The sequence below is a fragment of the Atta cephalotes genome (genome assembly GCF_000143395.1).
Source record: "Atta cephalotes unplaced genomic scaffold scaffold00075, whole genome shotgun sequence".
Lineage (NCBI taxonomy): Eukaryota > Metazoa > Arthropoda > Insecta > Hymenoptera > Formicidae > Atta > Atta cephalotes.
The window spans coordinates 230,022-248,906 of record NW_012130139.1 but is presented as its reverse complement, the minus strand read 5'-3'; the positions used below and the strand labels follow the sequence as shown (position 1 = coordinate 248,906).

At 30.9% G+C, this 18,885-nt stretch overlaps 4 protein-coding genes across 4 annotated transcripts; 3 read left to right on the top strand and 1 right to left on the bottom strand.

Annotated features, from left to right (window-relative positions):
- The first annotated feature begins 983 nt into the window (after positions 1-983).
- On the top strand, positions 984-3,929 carry LOC105624296 (aarF domain-containing protein kinase 4). The gene is made up of 11 exons (XM_012205656.1): positions 984-1,175; positions 1,265-1,795; positions 1,910-2,129; positions 2,198-2,322; positions 2,446-2,530; positions 2,610-2,725; positions 2,816-2,978; positions 3,054-3,256; positions 3,329-3,481; positions 3,578-3,678; positions 3,755-3,929. The coding sequence occupies exons 1-11, from the start codon at positions 984-986 to the stop codon at positions 3,927-3,929; spliced, it is 2,064 nt and encodes a 687-aa protein (XP_012061046.1).
- A 1,928-nt stretch (positions 3,930-5,857) lies between these two features.
- LOC105624236 (mitotic spindle assembly checkpoint protein MAD2B) lies at positions 5,858-6,873 on the top strand. The gene is made up of 3 exons (XM_012205594.1): positions 5,858-5,876; positions 5,972-6,269; positions 6,339-6,873. Exons 1-3 carry the CDS (start codon positions 5,858-5,860, stop codon positions 6,637-6,639), a joined length of 618 nt encoding a protein of 205 aa, XP_012060984.1. The 3' UTR covers positions 6,640-6,873.
- Positions 6,874-6,932: 59 nt separating this feature from the next.
- Positions 6,933-7,891, bottom strand: LOC105624234 (REM2- and Rab-like small GTPase 1). The gene is made up of 4 exons (XM_012205593.1): positions 7,795-7,891; positions 7,435-7,700; positions 7,213-7,349; positions 6,933-7,140 (listed from the first exon to the last, which is right to left on the bottom strand). The coding sequence occupies exons 1-4, from the start codon at positions 7,889-7,891 to the stop codon at positions 6,933-6,935; spliced, it is 708 nt and encodes a 235-aa protein (XP_012060983.1).
- An 866-nt stretch (positions 7,892-8,757) lies between these two features.
- Positions 8,758-13,040, top strand: LOC105624233 (heterogeneous nuclear ribonucleoprotein U). Its single transcript, XM_012205592.1, has 10 exons — positions 8,758-8,890; positions 9,268-10,145; positions 10,321-10,483; positions 10,576-11,312; positions 11,391-11,519; positions 11,604-11,772; positions 11,859-12,086; positions 12,163-12,415; positions 12,514-12,793; positions 12,975-13,040. Exons 1-10 carry the CDS (start codon positions 8,758-8,760, stop codon positions 13,038-13,040), a joined length of 3,036 nt encoding a protein of 1,011 aa, XP_012060982.1.
- Positions 13,041-18,885: the final 5,845 nt, after the last annotated feature.

The window sequence follows — 18,885 nt, the reverse complement described above, 5'->3', positions numbered from 1 at the left end:
AAATTAACTATATATATATATATATATATATATATATATATTAACTTAAATACTATATATATATATATATATATATATATATATATATGTGTATATACATACATATATATACATATATATATGCAATAATATATTGTGTCAGGATAATTTTTCTGTGATGTTTAATACGGTCGAATATATCCAGTGTGATATCCGCGTAAAACATCGCGTTAAATTCGTAATTATTATTGACATTACATACGTAAGAAATGTTAGTGAATTTATGAAATTTCTGTAAATTTTCTTAAATAGTTCTACATAAAGAGCGCCAATTGAATGAAAAATGTATGTAAAGCAAATAAAACAATTTTTAAAATTTGTTTAGTCATCTTATTTTAAGTGAATACAAAATTTTGAACATCCCAACAAAATGTTAATAAAAGAAAAATATATAAGATACTTATTTCTCTGTAAAAAATTGTAAACATAAAAATTGTAAGTGTTATAATGATGTGAAAAATATTTTTTAAGAGTGTTACTGAATTACGTCCGATAGATGATAATCAAAGAAAAAAGGAATCAAAGAAAGTACAATACAATATAAGTACCCGCGTTAAGATTACGAAATCATAAAACATAAAACGTATAAGTAAGTAGTACAATAGTGTACACCGAAACGTGTCTATAGAATAATGCACGAGAGATTTTATTCGTAATTGTTTTATTTATAGATGAATTATTTTTTATGATCTACATCATTAAGTTATTTTTAGTGTCACATTAAAATACTAAATTCGTATTTTTTATATCATTATAATTTTATGTCATTACAAAATTGTGCTAACCTTAATGTTCAGTTCTACGAAACGAAGATAGAGAATTCATACACTGCATATAGTTTTACACATTATCATTATTTTAAAATGTTCTATCAAAACTATTAGTATATTAAATTATTAGTATAGTATGTTAAAAAAACATTATTATTCACGTATGTCTCAGAAATGCCTCGATCTAAAATTTCCGATCTACTTAATGTACTCAAAGGAGTACAAAGAGTTACGAATACTTTCGTAAAATATCAGGAGGATGCAATCAGATATAGAATCACACACTCCAGTTTAAAAGATATACCGGAGAAGTGTTTACAAGCTGTAGGAAAAACATTGACTAACACAGAGCCAAGTAAAATTCCTGTAAGTCTTGCGATTAACATCTAAGTAATGTGTCAGTATAACATACAATACATATGTTGTCTTTTACTATAATTGCTTTTTTTTTATAGGAACAGATAATAAAAGACTTGAAAGAAATAACTGAACGTATAAGTGTAGTTGAGAAAGGTATTAAACAATATATTAAGGTAACAGCTAATCAAACTTTTGATATAAAAAATAATGATTATACCCCCAAGAAAGAAACCAAGTTATATGTGTACAATACTGCAAAAGATCCAAAAGAATTGCCTATTGATGGGGATGTCATATTACCAAAACGCAATATTGACAAATCTATAACTCAAAAGTCTTTAAAAGACATGCAAAATGATACAACAAAAAAATACATGAGTATAAAGGAAAAAATCAAGAATATTAGTAATTTAGATAAAAATGAAATACCTGACTTAGAATTCTCTGATAAAGATAAAGAAATCTTAAGAAAATTGGAATTAGAACACGAGAAAAAGATTAAAAACAGGATTGTAAGCTCTGCTTGTTCTTCTACAATTAAAACATATGAAAAAGAAAATATACATATAGAAATGGATTCTAAAGAAAAACCAAAAGCTAAATTATCAGTTAGACCAAAGCAATGCGTAAGTATCATAAAAATAAATTTTCATTTTTTGCATCGTGTATCTATTTTTATTAAGTTGATTTATATGTATTTATATTCACATTTTAACTAATACATTATTTAATTTCTACAGCTATCACCTACTGCCAAAGAAAGAAAAGTTCCTTCTACAAGATTGCAAAGAATGGTGAGTTTTGGTACTTTAGGGATCGGTCTTGGTCTTGGTACTGCCGCAGAATATACACGAAGGACATTGGGATTAAAGGAGCATAGCATTGGAGATACAGTTGACAATATGTTTCTTACTAAAGCTAATGCAGAAAGAATAGTTTCAACGTTATGTAAAGTAAGAGGTAAGATATATACAATTGTATTATGTATATTCATATATGAAAATTTTATCAGTTTATTAAAAATATAGGTGCAGCTTTAAAAATTGGTCAAATATTAAGCATCCAAGATAATACTATTATAAGTCCTGAATTGCAAAAAGTTTTTGAAAGAGTCAGACAAAGTGCTGATTTTATGCCAACTTGGCAAATAGAGGTAACAAAATGATATAAATATATAAATTATATATATATATATATATTATTAATAATATATATAAATGATATAAATATATAAATTAAAAAGCAATCTCTTAATGTGTCGTATAATTCCTTCTAGAAAGTATTGACTAATGAACTTGGACATAATTGGAGAAATAAATTGGCGTTCTTTGAAGAAAAGCCATTTGCTGCAGCATCCATTGGTATATATTGATTTATTACTTTTCATATTTATATATAATACTGAGATTAAGAGATCTCTTCTATAATTATATATTGTAGGACAAGTTCATCATGGTACATTATTGAATAAACAAAATGTAGCGATAAAGATTCAGTATCCTGGTGTGGCTATGGGTATTCAGAGTGATATTAAAAATTTAGTAGGCATAATGAAGGTAATAATATCACAGATCAGTATTATGTGTATCCCTAAAAAAACTTTACTGTAAATTTTATTATATATATTATGTGTGTGTTCATTGCAGGTGTGGAATATGTTTCCAGAGGGAATGTTTATAGATAATCTAGTAGAGGTTGCGAAACGGGAACTGGCATGGGAAGTGGATTATACAAGGGAAGCAGAATGTACAAAAAAATATAAGGAATTAATAATGCCTTATCCGGAATATTATGTGCCTACAGTAATAGGTAAGTGATATAGGTAAATAAAAAAAAAGATCTACGGAATCAATTTTTTATATATAATATGAATTAAATTTCTAGACGATCTCTCTACAAAACAAGTATTTACAACAGAGATGATAGAAGGTATACCTGTTGACAAATGTATAGATATGGATGTTACAATTAAGAAACATATAAGTGAACTGCTCATGCGTCTGAGTCTAAAAGAATTATTCGAATTTCGATACATGCAGACTGATCCAAATTGGTCCAATTTTTTTTACAATCTTGATACAAAACAGGTCTTTTTTTATATCGTAATTATGTATTTATAATTTAATCATGAAAGCGTATTAACAGATATATCTTTGTAGTTAATTTTACTGGACTTCGGAGCATGTAGAACATATGACAAAATATTTATGGATAAATATATAGAAATCATTAATGCTGCAAGTGAAGGAAATCGTAATAAGGTACTACAATTATCTCGAGAGATGAAATTTCTTACTGGATATGAGTCTAAGGTATCTTATCTCTCTCTATTAAGCAACCTCAAAAAATTTTTAAAAACTTTTTATACATATATAGTTTTAATTGAACAACAATTGTTACATTATCAGATCATGGAGGATGCTCATGTGGATGCAGTCATGATTCTTGGACAAGTGTTTGATAATAATCACGAGTATTATGATTTTGGTGGTCAAGATGTAACAAAACAGTATGTTCAACCTATTTCTCCATTCTGGCTATAATATCATAATGACTATAATACATATAATAATTATGTATTGCAGGATCCAAGTTTTAGTGCCAACTATAATAAATCATAGATTATGTCCACCACCCGAGGAAATATATAGCTTACATAGAAAATTGTCTGGAATATTTTTGTTATGTGCAAAACTTGGAACAAAAATCAAATGTCGCAATATGTTTCGCGAAATTTATGCTAATTATAAGTTTGATTAATATTGGATATGGGAAAAAGTTCGTGGCGATTTTTTAGTAAAATTAAAGTGTTTTTCTTAGAGTATTGAAATCAATTTATTTAAATCAAATATGCTCCATTATTTTCTATATAATATTTTGCCATTTTTGGGGCAGAGCCATAATTCCATCGCGATAGAACTTCTATGGTTTCTGATCGAAAAACTGCTTCAAGTGATTTTCACAGGCCTCTTTTGAAGCTAGCTTTACACCATTAAGAGAGTTCTGCAGAGACCTAAACAAATGATAGTCTGAGGGTGTTATGTCAGGACTATACGGTGGATGCATTAAAACTTCTCAGCCAAGCTCTCGTAATTTTTGCCGAGTTATCAAAGATGTGTGTGGTCGAGCGTTGTCGTGATGGAAGACGACATCTCTCCTATTGATTAATTCTGGCTACTTCCTCTCAATTGCTTGTTGTAATCTCTGCAGTTGTTCACAGTAGAATTCGGAATTAATTGTTTGATTGGACGATAACAGCTCATAGTGAACGATTCCCTTCCAATCCCACCACACACACATAACATCATCTCCTTCCTCGTCAATCCAGGTTTTGCGATTGCTTGCCTTCTCTCCTTTCTTTATCCACAATCTTTTTCTAATTGGATTGTCGTAGGTGATCCATTTTTCATCACCAGTTATCATTCTCTTCAGAAATGGCTCAATTTCATTCCGTTTCAGTAGCGCATCACAAATGTTAATTCGGTCCATCATGTTCCAACACTCAACTCATGAGGAACCCAAACATCGAGCTTCTTTTTGTATCCAGCTTTGTGTAAATAATTTAAAACTGTTTTGTGGTCGATGCTAGTTCTCTGGCAATCTCCACAGTGCTTATCACGCTCGACTTTTTCCATGATTTCATCGGACTTTTCAGTGATTGGTCGACCGGAGCGAGGTCACATCGAAATTTCTAGCACGAAAGCGAGCGAACTATTTCCGTGCTGCTGATTTTGATAGAGTATCTTCACCATAAATAACGCAAATTTTTTCACAAGCCTGTGCAGCATTCTTGCATTTATCGTAGTAATACTGCAAAATGTAGCGAATTTTTTCCTTATTTATTTCCATTTTCAAAATAAAATAACTTTTGATCCACTTCACCGATTTCAATCTTTTTCAGCTCAAAACAAAGGTTAAAATGTCACTTTTTAAACGCACGTCTAGTGTTGCCGATGCGATTAGTAGTTGCCGACTGCTGAGCATTTAGCGGGATGCCATCTAGCGGGAAAAAGGCCACGAACTTTTTCCCATACCTAATAGATATTTATATTTATGATAACATAACGAAATATACGTGTATTTTAAAATGTATAGTTTATATTGTAAATAAAATGTATTTTTTTCTAGTAACGATAGTATTATGAGAGATAAAGGTCTTTTTCTTGTAACCCGCAAAATGCGCACTACTGCCATCTAGAAGAGGATGTAAATTACATCAGCAATATTCTTTTTTTTTTGCAGTGTCCCTCATGGAAATAAATCTCTAAAATTGTTAAAGTCTCTATTATTTTAAATATTTCTATTATTTAACAGATTTTAGTTAAGTACTTCAGCGATTTATTTCCATCAGGAGCATCGCATAAAAGTGATCATTGTTGTGTATTTAACATCCACTTCTTCAGAGGACAGTAGTGCGCATTTTACTATTCACCAGAAAGAAAAGTCCCTCCCCTCCCTCCCCCTCATATCCTCGCAGAGGATATCTCTCTAGCTAGCAATCACTAACAATCCAGTGCAATCCAGTGGGAAAACAAGTTCCGGTGTAATATTCATACATGTGAGACAATCAAGAGAGAGATAGGAGTAGAGAATATATTTAATATATATTATATACATATATATATATATATATATACATTAATTTTTTTAAAAAACAGCATGACAATTATCTTCAATGTCATCATAAAATGTCTCAAGACAAGATAGGTAGAATTTCACAATCAAACTTATTTTTATATTATACAATTTATTTACAGTAATTAATATGTGCAGTTTCATGTGAAAATAAAATTTACTTGCAGTTGGCGTTGACATTCTCTTGGAGTTTTTGGAAGTAGCGTTTAATCACATATTATTCTTTCGCAAAATCTATCCTAAGGAAATTTTTGTTAAGAAAAAGATATATGGAATTACGGTATATGTATCAGAACATCCAGAATTGAATGAATATTTATCAAATGTTCTGAATGCAATCAGAGAATTGATAAAGGAAGATGAAAACAGTATTAGAGCCATCAATCTTACCTTTTACAACAAGAATAAGTTACCAATAGAAAAATTTGTCTTTGATATGGTTAAACTACAGGCAGAGTTTATGGAGTATGTTGAACAATAACTAATACATTATCTAATTTTTATTACTTATTAATTATTCTTTTCTATTTTAAGGAGAGATCCATATTATTTAAAAACAGAAGAAGCACTAAAAACAGTTTGCTTAAAATTATCAATATGTGATACATACTTAAGAGCTATTCCAGACAATTCAACTTTTTCTATTGAAATTCAAACATATGAAACTGCACATGTTACTCTGAACGAAAATCCAAATTGTGAAGATTTTCCATGGATTATTAAAGATGATGCAGTAGAAATGATCAATAAAAATCTATTGCCATTAAAGAATATCAAAACAGATTGTTTAAACTTGCAACTCTATGTAATTGAGGATATAGTAAACAAAATCTAAGATTTAAATAAATTTATACGATTGATAAGATTAATTCATGATATTATTATAATAGTTTAATTGCGTTTATAAGTCCGATAAACTAATTCGGCAAGCAGTTCAAATTACGACATATTTGATATATAAATTTATATGGAAATTATTTAAGCATCTAAGATCCAGCTTTGATTGTTTAGGCTTTAAACTCTTATTTGTCGTATATTCACATATATGGTTTTAATAAATTGTTTACATGATTGATTTATATCCTTTTTTTGTATAAATCATAGAAAAAATACATCTGATTGTATTTATTAAACTTGTCCCATTAGTTTAGATATAAATTCTTTATCTCTATTCCACAAGATGTTACAAATGACATTCAATTGATACGAGCAATCAAATATTTCAGATCTTACTGACAATTTGCTGGCATCAATTTTAATCACTTTAACTTTCCACTTATCCTCAAATTCTTTAATTTGTGCTTCATCTATCATAGAGCTTGACCAAGGTTTGAACCTGTAAAAAGTCAGATCAAGATTATCTGAATTCTTTTCATTTTGTAATATAATTATCAAATAATGGAACTACTTTGTGCCAATGACTACATTTGCTGGTTTTCCTTTTATATTGATCATTGTATTCATCAAGTATGGAATATCATTGAAGCTTGCTGCATCGTCAAAGGAAAACACAGAACATACCGCATCAACTTTATCTTTGCATACCTGCAAGTGAAAAAAGATATTGTCTAATTAATATCTGTTTAATTAATTGAACACATAATTATCAAAAAAGAATTTATACACATACTGGCAAAATATGATTGTATTTTTTTATACTATTTTCCGAGGTATCCCAAAATTGCAGTTTAAACAGAACGACTTTATCCCAAATTTTTACAGGCCAGTAAATATTTGTTTTCCTTATTCCATTGGTTTCGGTATAACTATTAGAGTCGAGGATACCTGCGAGTCTTGCTATTACTGAAGTCTTTCCAACACCAGACCTACCTATCATAAAGATCTTGTAAGTGACTTCCTCGATGGAAGAAGGCAACGATGGTTTTTCCAGAATACCTAATAAAATATATGAAAATAATAAACTGGGAAGAAAATTAATGTGTCCGTGTACATATATTATATAACAAGGTTACACAAATAAATAGAGCACCATAAAATCTCCTTTTTTTAGAAGAATTTACGTAGAAATGATGGATCAAAGATTCTCCTTCTGCTGAAGCTAACCAGTTCATATTAATCGCATTCATGCTTCTTTGATTTCACTACGGAATAAAAAGCGATAAAGTGTATTCGAATGCATAACAGAATGCAAAATTCCATACAACTTTGTATAGAACATAATTACTTTGCATTGCGGGAGTTTAAAAATTTAATCACTCAATCGATCATATGATAAATATCTGTATATATTATCGATCACACTAACGTGTACCGATCTTTCATGAAAACGGCACTAAATACAACAGCCAATTAGAATTATACGTTGAGCGTCGCGCTAAAAAAAAATGTTTCTCATTGGCTGAAAATAAATAATTTAAATTTTTTAGTCGTGACATTATTAAGCTACCATTATTGCAATTATTACAATAAACGTCATAATAACGCGGATCTTCTTTATGTGATGATTTAATCATTCTCTAAAATTTCCATTAAAAATAGCAGTGTAGTAAAATGTAATAAGCAAGTACATACTGTGTGTACATGTATGTGTGTAGGTATTGGCAGGTATGCTCTTTAATACTGACAGAAAAGAAGCAATGTGTGTATGTATTTATGTATGTGTAGTATGTATGCATCAGCGAATGGACACGCATCCCGCCTTGGAGTGAACCAATCGCCGGATGCGCCACAGTTAATCGCGGTTGAAACAGCGGCTGCGATTGGCTGTGTAGCCGGCGTCGGTTCGGACACGGCCGTGCAGCCAGCCAATAATTAGAGCGCGCGCTACGTAACCAACTGTTTGTGACTGTTCCGCCATATTGTGTATGGAGCGCGGGTCAGTGGCGCGTGTATATGGGTCTTTCGTGAATATTTTCTCCAATTTTCTTCTACGCGTCAGACGTAAGGTGTGCATGAATTTGCTTGTCTGATTAACGGGGCTTATCGCGCGTGTATGATGGATCCGTCGAAATTGAAAGTGGTGGAGTTGCGAGCCGCACTGAGCGAGCGCGGCCTCGACACCAAGGGCAACAAGCCAGTGCTCGTCGAGCGGCTACGCAAGGCACTGGAGGAGGAAGCGCAGGAGTGTAAGTTATACTTGGTGTGCATCATCGAGTACTTCCTTCGTTGCTCTTATTTCAATTATTCTACTAATTTCTCATGGTATACCATTACCATGCATTACAATGGGGCCCTGGTTATCACCATCACCATCATGACTACTATATACTACTATGTAGCGTTATAAGAAGTAGCTGATAATGAAATTGACTAATGTGCTCAAATTATGTTCTCTTATTTACACGTTACATTGAAATGTCATCTGATATAGTGTTGCGTTTTTTGTTTGTTTATTGTGTTAATGTTTAAAATTTGATTTTTTAGTTTTAGGTTTATTTTTGTCTAACATCCTATCTAATGAGATTATACAAAATTATAAAATATATTTTAATTTATTTTGCAGGTGGTTCAGATTTGCAAACAGAGAATATTGATGATACTGCTTTGAAAGAGACACAAGAGAGAGTCGTAGAAGCTACACGATCATCGCAATCACCACGGACGCCTAATAGAGCATCTAGGAGCTCTTCGGTGACGACTCCAACAAAAATTTCCACGAGAAACGCATCGAGAGCATCTACTACGCCAAATTCTTCAAAACAATCTACTCCGAACAAATCTCAGTATGATGAAAAAGCATACGAGACACCAATGATGAATGAAGAAGCCATAACCCAACAACAGGAAATGTCAAAATTGTCTCCTGAAAAGTATAGAGAAGAGCAAGAAGATGATGTGTCAAATATCCTTCAGAACAAAATTGATTCATCTGATAAATATGAGGAAGAGGCAAAACATGTTAATATTTTAGAAGGTAATCGAGCAAATACTTTCCAAGTACCTGTGACAGAACCGTCTGACAAACCTAGTACAATTGCCTGTGTAGATCAATTTTCTATAACTCAAGAAGCTCATGAAGCAAAGGGATCTAGTATAGATGAAGTTGATAAAGTTCAACAGCTAGCTGAAGAAACAAAAGATATTATAAAATTGGAAGAAAAGATAGAGATTAAAGATGAAGATAAAATTTCAATTGAGAAAGAATATGTTGAACATAAAGAAGATGGATCTAATATTAAGGACAATATAGACATTCCGGAAGTTGAACAACCAATACATATGATACCTGATCAGGCAGATAAAATGGCATGTGAATTAAAGCACGAAGAAAAGACTATTCATGATGATTATACAGTGCAAGATAAAAAAATGGACATTTCAGCTAATGTAGAAAATTTAGATGAAAAAATTGATACTATTAATATCTCACAAGATAAACAGGTATATAATCTATATACTTCTATATTCTATATGTTTCGTTACAAATAGCATAAGTAGGTTGTAACATGTAGGGTGTAACATTGCTTCTGTAAATTTAATCTTATTTGTAATCGTACATTTTTATTTTTATTTGCGTGAAAGAACATAAAAATAGCTGAAAACTATTTTTTTAAAGCAAAAAGCAACATTAGATGCAGGAGAATCAAATCAAATGGAATGCAATGACAGGAAAAGAAAAAGATCCCCTAGCCCAGCAGAAATCCGTCAACTATCTCCTGTGCCACAGAAATCAGAAAATGAACCAGATCTTGACGAGTCAACTGTAATTTTATCATGGTGTAAGTTTTTAAATTAAATCTTGTGTATTTTTTGAGATTAGTAATTCTTTTTTAATATATATGTGATATTATAAATACTTTTTTATTTTTAGATGATTCAGATTTAAATTTAATTATTAATAAAGATGGATTTCTCTCTGGTACACCTATGCATGATGGTGATCTCTGTGATATGTGGGCTGGTGCAAGAGCGTCTCATGGTGTTTCAAATGGAAAAGTCTATTATGAAGCTAGAATTGTACAACACTATCCTACTATCACAAAAGACAAGAAACAATCGCATATGCTTAGAATTGGTTGGTCAGTACCCTCTACATCCATGCAACTTGGCGAGGAAAAATTAAGTTATGCATATACAAGTGCTGGAAAACAGGGTACTGACAAGAAGTTCACAGATTATGGTTCTCCATTCGGCAAGGATGACGTTGTCGGATGTTATCTTGATATGACACCTGAGAGCACTATAGAATTGTTTTATACAGTAAATGGTAAAAATGTTGGATCTGCATTTAGTATCTGCAAAGAGGAACTTGGTGATAGACCATTGTTTCCACACATTCTGAGTAAAAATTGTACGTTTGTCTGCAATTTTGGCCAAGAGGAGGCATGGTGCGAACAAATCCCAGGCTATATTTTAGTGGGTAATATCGAATCCAAGGACAAAATTGCGGGTCCACGTAGGCCAAATGGAAAGGCAGATTGCGAGGTGATAATGATGTGTGGTTTGCCTGCGGCGGGAAAAACTACCTGGGCAAGAAAGCACGCGGCCGACCATCCAGATAAACTATACAATATTTTAGCAGTTCATAAATTGGTTGAGAAAACTGGGGTATGTATCCATAAAATTATAAAAAATTATCAAGTTTGATAGTATTTGTTCTGAATGCAATGTTTCCTTTCTATTCAGGACGTTGCTCTGTCAGATAAAGAGCAAAACATCTGTCAGCGAGAAATTATTATCGACAGATGCAATCGCGCACTCGATCAACTGATCAACGTAGCAAGTGGTAGAAGACGTAACTATATATTAGACCAGGTATGTGTGTAAAAGAACATAGATATTTAAATAATTGTGAAATTTAAATATTGTTTTTGAAACAATCCTGTAATGTATATGCAGAAGAGCAACATATATTCCTCTGTACAAAGGCGTAAAATGCGAAATTTCTGCGGCTATCAGCGGAAAGCGATCGTTGTTATACCAACAGACAAAGAGTACAATCAACGTTTGTCAATGCACAATACAATCGAAGGAAATTCTTTAGTGTCCAATCTTACGGAAATGAAAGGTACATTATACTTATAATACATATGATTGTAATTAAGATTAAATTATTCAAGTAATGATATGTGTAATTCACGAATGCATATATAGCAAATTTCACTGCACCTTCGGTGGGAGAATTTTTCGATGTAGTGGAGTGGACCGGTCTTGGTGAGGAAGAAGCTAAGAAACTCGTTGAGAAATATAACAAGGAAGGCAAAGACGCTGGATTCAGTCAACAACCACCGATAAAACAACCGCGTCTTGATAAGACTGAGAGTATCAAAGAAACGCGTGATTCTCGAAATAACCGAGACACTCGAGATCGAAGAAATAATTGTAAATATTTTATTATTATTATTGTTCATTATTCATTACACGTTACATAATACTATATTGTATGCTTATGGATAAGATCAAGATAGAAGTCGCAATTCTTCTTGGCGTGGTTCTAATATGGGAGGTTGGAGAGGAGAGAGACCGCAAAGAGGTGGTTACATGAGGCACACTGGTGGTTACGGACCCCCTCCTGTTCCATGGAGATTACGAGGACGAGGTGGACCTGCAATGGCACGATCAGACAGAAGAATGGGTGGAGTTGATAGGAGATCAGGAAATGACAGAAATCGATCTGTTGCACCTAGGCAAGGTGGTTGGGGCTCTATGAGGTAACTTATTTTTTAAATCCAAAGTTTTCTTTATAACTGAATGAGTGATTCAATAAATGATTTGTAATAAAAACATAATGTGTGTGCTTATATTTCAGTGGGAATTATCAAGGATCGCAACAGTCCAGTTGGGGTCAACAGGATAATTGGTCAGGTAGTCAAGCTACAGGAAATTGGAACCAACAAAGTGGCTGGGGACAACAACAGTGGGGAGGCGGTTGGAAAGGATATAGCCAAGGCACATACGGTCAGACAGGATATAATCAACATGGATACGGCAACGGTAATTGGAATAGCTGGAATCAACAGTATTACAACAACCAGTATTGGGGTCAACAACAACAGAGTGGGCAGACTACCGCAGCTAGCGGCCAGGCTGTAAGCAAACAATAATCCACCACCATAAATGTTACAAGAACGGAAAATAAATGTAAGGTACAAATAATAGAATGCTACTTTTGCTAAATCAAAAGTTTCAATTTTCAATTTAATCAATATGTTGCCAGAATCATTTATTCATATAATTGCATATGAATTTTGCACACGCATACATTCGCAGGAGATTACAAGCGAAATGGTTGCAACGACTTCTACGAGCGCAGGATATAGTTACTCACAGGGATAACAGACTTTTGCGCGAGGACGAGCACGCCCGTATTAAGTACTGCGACAGCAACCATCATGCAACAATCTCTCATTCACATAAGTAAAAGAAAGAATTTATACCACACACGTTATATATATCACGGTATATGTATATGTTTGACAAACGTTTGAATTTTTTTTTCAATGATATACATATAGAATGTTACATCGACATAACAGCGGATACAGGCAGCATTACGTTTTTTTTAATTTCGACAATGATTCGCACGATTTTTTCATGTTGTGCGTAAGGACATTACAAACATTAAAGAATAAATTTGTAATTTGCATTGCAACAAGTACATGTGAGAAAATCAATTTTGAAATATAATTGATATTAATAAATTTCGCGATTCTCTTACTGGAAACACAGGTCTAATAATATAAGTGCATTAACGATAATGTAATATTTGCGAGAAAGAATATAACTTTTTATCGCATCTTTAAAAACTAAGGAAAAAAAGTAAGAGGAAGAGTACTACGTATGGGTACAAAAAAAAACCACGCAAGTAGTATTAAAAGTCGAAAAGAAAAGATAACAATCTCAAAAGCGCGTGTAAATATGTACAGATTTAAAGTAAAGAAATTATGCAGAAAAATATCTATTTATACATTGAATAGATGTAGCGAATTCGCTTGAATGTATCTGTGCACATTAAAAACTGTGGTGTGCAAATTGATGTACAATTTGACATGTAATAATTGACATAATAATGTATGCATAAGCAATTAAACTCTAAACAGGGTTTCTGAAACCAGTATAAATTGTTTACACTATTTGATGTATTATTATTGGTCATTTTATCGATTGCTTATGTTTTTACAGTTTCGACAGATTAGCATGCGACAAGCTTTAATCTGCACTAGTGAATTCGCTGATAGTGAAACTTTTAGCAGTGCCCTGTTAGAAAAAGAAAAACTGTGCAAGAAAAAATATATTGTATATTGTTTATTCCTATTCGTATCTTTCTATACCACCGAGAATGTATAAAAAAAAAAAATTAGTGGCGCAAATAAATTATTCTTGGACACATATTTTATACATGCAGATTTTTCATTGTACGACACGACACGAACGGTGTTGCTATGATAATTAATTCGGTTTATTTTATATATATATATATATATAAAGTTTGAAATATTTGTATCTTATACAAAATACTTTTCTCTAGTACGATTATTATTCATTTATATGAATGTGATTGTGCCGATTGTCTACTTCTTGAATATGTTGTATGAGACAAAACGGCGTTTTCTGTATATTTAATTTCTGTAATTTCTGTAATTTAATTGTGCACATTGATGTGTCTGTCTTCTACTATAATTGATATTTGATTCATAATGCGTTTGTTACCCTACGTACTTCCTCTGCTAGGACAATTGATTTCTTTATTACACCTTCACGATGTCTATCTCAGCTGCACCGTATCAATGATATATTTTTATATGTATACATGATATATATATATATATCTATATATATTTATACATATATCTGTACATCAATTCTGAGAATATAATCACGAACCAGTCGTTCGTGTTTACATACAGATTCACAATTATTGAATAAAAATATATTATACGATTTAGTAATGACAAGTGTAACTTGCATCAAACGTCTGCAATCTATTAATTATGTCGTTTGGAAAAGCAAGTATTTGAAAGAGATCTTACGAACAAGGAAAATAATCCTTTTCTTCTCTTCATTCAATTCTATTCATTCGTAGGAAAAATCTTTTTTTTTATATTCAGAGAATGATTGTTTCATTAGCTCGTTTTTTTCTCCGTACATATTGTACAGTGTGTGATGTTCCGAGCTAAAGTACTTCTGTGTGAAATCGAAAATAATTTAAGTAATGATTAAGTGTAGCGATACGCTAAAGTTAGATACAATTAAGAAATATTAGGAGAGACGAGAGATAGAGGGAAGGGGGGGGGAGCTATTTTTTAAGAAATAATCAGGAGCTCTATTTAACCTACACGTAGCATATGCTAGTACCTCTGTGTTACCATAAGTGAAGAATAAAAAGCCACGATATTGCGGGCTGCATCGTGTAATGACGATAATCACGCATAGTTTCTTTTCTATATGACAAAATAAAATTAATGCATAACCTGTAAACTTGATTGTTGACGCAAAAATGTACAAACATTAATTAAAAATAAAAGGGTTCTTCTATTTATTTTGGCTTTTTATCTGTATTTTTATATCTACAGATAATGTGCAACTTAAACTAAAAAAAAAAGAAACAAAAACAAAAACCAAAAAAAAACAAACTCGTAACAAATATCTTGTGTGTAAATTTATATTAAAATTATTAAATTCGCAAGAACAGATTGAGATAAGCAAAAATATGTATGACAGATTTGTGTAAGGAAACTTCATGTATATTTTTTGTTTATCAGAATACAATAGTCTGTACATGCACTACATGTTTGTAAGCTGTCGTCGCAACAAACGTTTTTTTCAAGGGATTTCTTTTGATTATATCTAAATGTATTATAATAGTGTTAATTATATGTATAAGCAAACTCAGGAGACAAGTTATTACACGACTACTGTTACGAATGATGAGTTGAGAAAAATGTCGCTAATGTATTGCATTAATATATGACAATTCAAACGACGGTTAATCACGATGTGCAGAAATAAAATCGCTTATAATATAAAATATAAAAAAGTCGCTTCATGAATAAAAGGATTTAATAAACGTAAGACGAAAGTTATTTTAGATTCGAAAAAAATTTTTTGCCGAACATAAAAATATTATAATTCTTTTGTTCGATACATTACTATATTTCTGTCGGCCTCGTTAAATCTTGCTAATAATAAAAATGAATAAAGTTATACACAATAGAAAAATCCTTTGTTCGTATAATTATGAACGATATAATATTTCTTTTCATATATTATGATACGAAACGTTTAACATAATTTACTGTATTTTAATATATATAACATGATTTCAATAAAGATATCTGATTGAAAATCGTTGTTACACATGCCGCTATTGTTAATGCCGCTAGTTGTTAATGTCATTATTAGTTGAAAATGCCATTAATTATAATGCCATTATAGTTGAAAACAGAATTGTCCATAAACATAAATGAATATTACTCTTACAATATGTACATACAATATCTTAATGCACAAATATATATAGTTAGCAAAAACAATTCCAAATCGCTGAAAATATCTCACAAAGCATACATTCGTAATATGATAATAAATTGTGTATAAAGTCGTAATATATTACATATATTAAAATAAATTGTGATACTCAATGATCTTTTTAATACCAATGTCGTTTTCGATATCAATATGATATCGAAAACAAATATAAGTTGCATTTTACACATTCCTTACGAATAAGAATCTTGTAAAAATAGTCGAGTAAAATGATGCAACTGTATGTCATGGAAAATGCATAGTGATGACATTCTGTTCAATATCATTACGATTCATTTGATAAAATCAACGCAGAATTGAATTAGCATTATTTCAAAATTTTTTCAAAAATTGCTCACGCATCGTGTATCCCTATGATACACTAACTTACATAGAAGGCCAGCTTCGAGTCTTTTTTTTTATTTTTGAATTACACAATATAATAAATATTTAGTAGTTTATACTTGTTGCTGATACTCCCAATGTTGCAAAAAAAGTATTCTGATGAAATAAATATATTCTATATCAATTTTAAAAGACCAATCTATATAGAATAATGCATTATTTCTTTTAATATTACTTTCGTCTTACGTTGAAATAAACGTAATACTAGAAGTTTCTATAAAAATAAACATAATGTATACATAATAGTTTTAATATACGAGAGAAAAGAAAGAATAAGATTCATATGTATCAAACATATTTATCGTCATGTATCTATCATACTGTGTAATGCAATAATAAATATGAAGTCCTGAGTACACATATGTACAATTTGGGAATCACTGCGACCTATCCGACCGCGTTCGACTATTCAATATGTTAATAAATTAAATACATTAGTAAAGATTCAATCATAACGTCAAGAAAGTATATTACACGTAATTCAAATATAATATATGAAAGATTATGAAAAATAGAATATTACTTCTGTGCAATAAAGCATTACGTGAATACACACATTTATATTCACATTCGCATATGACTGATTCTTTCCACCCACGCTGACATGTTTAGTCTTTTGACCCTACGAAACGTATAATTTGTACATTTATCTATGTATTCAACTATGAAAAAAAAAAAAATGTACAAACATTTTCTATACAAGTCCACATATAATTTGCAATTATATTAATGCAGTAAACTCATGGAAAAATCGATCACACTTAACATTTAAGGGTCGATAGAAGTGACAAGCTCAATCCCAAATTGATTACTTGCTTCTTATTCACAGTACAAATACAGGTATATCCATACCCTATCACACACACATTTTGTCTCATAGTTGTCGTCGTGAGACTTTTTTTTAATCCATATTTTATGAAACGAAAATGTTTTGTTTTAAAAACTAAATTACAAAATTCAGCTCTTCAGCAATGTAAAACTCGTATTTTATTATATTTTGCGCTGCTAAAGCTGTAATTTAGCCTTTAAAACAAAATAAATAAGATTATCTGCATCCCAACTGCATTATAGTGAGATATCAGAACGTATTTTTATTTTGTTTTTTTTTATCAAAATATCGTTTTCTATAACAAGCTGAATAACAATTTGCTTGATTATCTCAATTACAGCATGATTTTCACAATTTAGCCGTAATTTGAATGAAGAAATTTATTTGTGATAAAAATCTCCACAGTCTCTCCTGTCAACCCTTAACTTGGATTATTCTTTCATTAATCGTAATGAAATGAGTATAGTCTATTTAGTTTAAAGTACTTATTAATTGTTTGCAATGACTTGACGTTGTTATAAATTAACAGTATCTATTTTATCAATTAAATGATTAAAAATTAAATAAGAAAAATACACGTTAAAGCTCTTGAACAATCATCACAGCTATACTGTAAATAAAGATAATTTGAATAAAACGGAATGATGAGATCGCTTTAAATAATTGTAAAAATGAATGAAAGCTATCCTTCCTTATTTTTCCCTGAGTCAGTCAATAAATAATCGTAAGCGATAAAAGATACGTAAAAATGAAAATAGGCTATGCATGGGCATTGAATATAAAAGTACTTCATGTGTCTTTTATCATTTTTTATGATTATTTTCTAACTGTCGAAGGAGAGGGATAAGAATAGCTTTTGCTTCATTTTTGCAATTGTTTTAAAGCGATCTCATCATTTCGTTTTTTTTTATTCGAATTGTCTTTACAAGTGATACGTAACAAAAATTAACGCATCATTTCTCACTTCTGATGTCACGATTCAATATGATTGTAATGACTATTCAGGAGCTTTAAGATCTAATCATTTATCATAAGATATCTATTAAAAAAAGAAAATGTAAAAAAATATTGTTTGACAATTTTGTCTATGTTAAATATTATTTGGACTACTATATATAGATACAAATTACACCAATGGACGGGTTGTATGAAGAGGAAAAACTTTTCTTGTGCACCTTCTACATTAATAGAGGATGAGGAGAGGGAAGAGGAAAGGATAGATGTACAATTATCCCGATTCACGTAGCAGAATCATTTAGAACGCGATTGGAATCAATTAGTCTATTAATCTGACTAAGATTGAAATTAGCAGTGACTCTAAATTAGCCTATATTTATATATATATATATATATATATATATATATATGTATATATATGTATATATATATATATATATATGTATATATATGTATATATATATA

What these genes read in the sequence shown, in the direction of transcription:
- LOC105624296 (XM_012205656.1), top strand. Translation starts at nt 984, where the DNA reads ATGCCTCGATCTAAAATTTCCGATCTACTTAATGTACTCAAAGGAGTA. An exon ending in AACGTTATGTAAAGTAAGAG is followed by an intron (nt 2,130 to 2,197) that starts GTAAGATATATA and finishes TTAAAAATATAG; the next exon opens with GTGCAGCTTTAAAAATTGGT. An exon ending in ATTTAGTAGGCATAATGAAG is followed by an intron (nt 2,726 to 2,815) that starts GTAATAATATCA and finishes TGTTCATTGCAG; the next exon opens with GTGTGGAATATGTTTCCAGA.
- LOC105624236 (XM_012205594.1), top strand. An exon ending in CTACAGGCAGAGTTTATGGA is followed by an intron (nt 6,270 to 6,338) that starts GTATGTTGAACA and finishes TTCTATTTTAAG; the next exon opens with GAGAGATCCATATTATTTAA.
- LOC105624234 (XM_012205593.1), bottom strand. Translation starts at nt 7,891, where the DNA reads ATGAATGCGATTAATATGAACTGGTTAGCTTCAGCAGAAGGAGAATCT. An exon ending in TAAAAAAAGGAGATTTTATG is followed by an intron (nt 7,701 to 7,794) that starts GTGCTCTATTTA and finishes ATATTTTATTAG; the next exon opens with GTATTCTGGAAAAACCATCG. An exon ending in AATGTAGTCATTGGCACAAA is followed by an intron (nt 7,141 to 7,212) that starts GTAGTTCCATTA and finishes GACTTTTTACAG; the next exon opens with GTTCAAACCTTGGTCAAGCT.
- LOC105624233 (XM_012205592.1), top strand. Translation starts at nt 8,758, where the DNA reads ATGATGGATCCGTCGAAATTGAAAGTGGTGGAGTTGCGAGCCGCACTG. An exon ending in CAATCTTACGGAAATGAAAG is followed by an intron (nt 11,773 to 11,858) that starts GTACATTATACT and finishes ATGCATATATAG; the next exon opens with CAAATTTCACTGCACCTTCG. An exon ending in GGTGGTTGGGGCTCTATGAG is followed by an intron (nt 12,416 to 12,513) that starts GTAACTTATTTT and finishes CTTATATTTCAG; the next exon opens with TGGGAATTATCAAGGATCGC.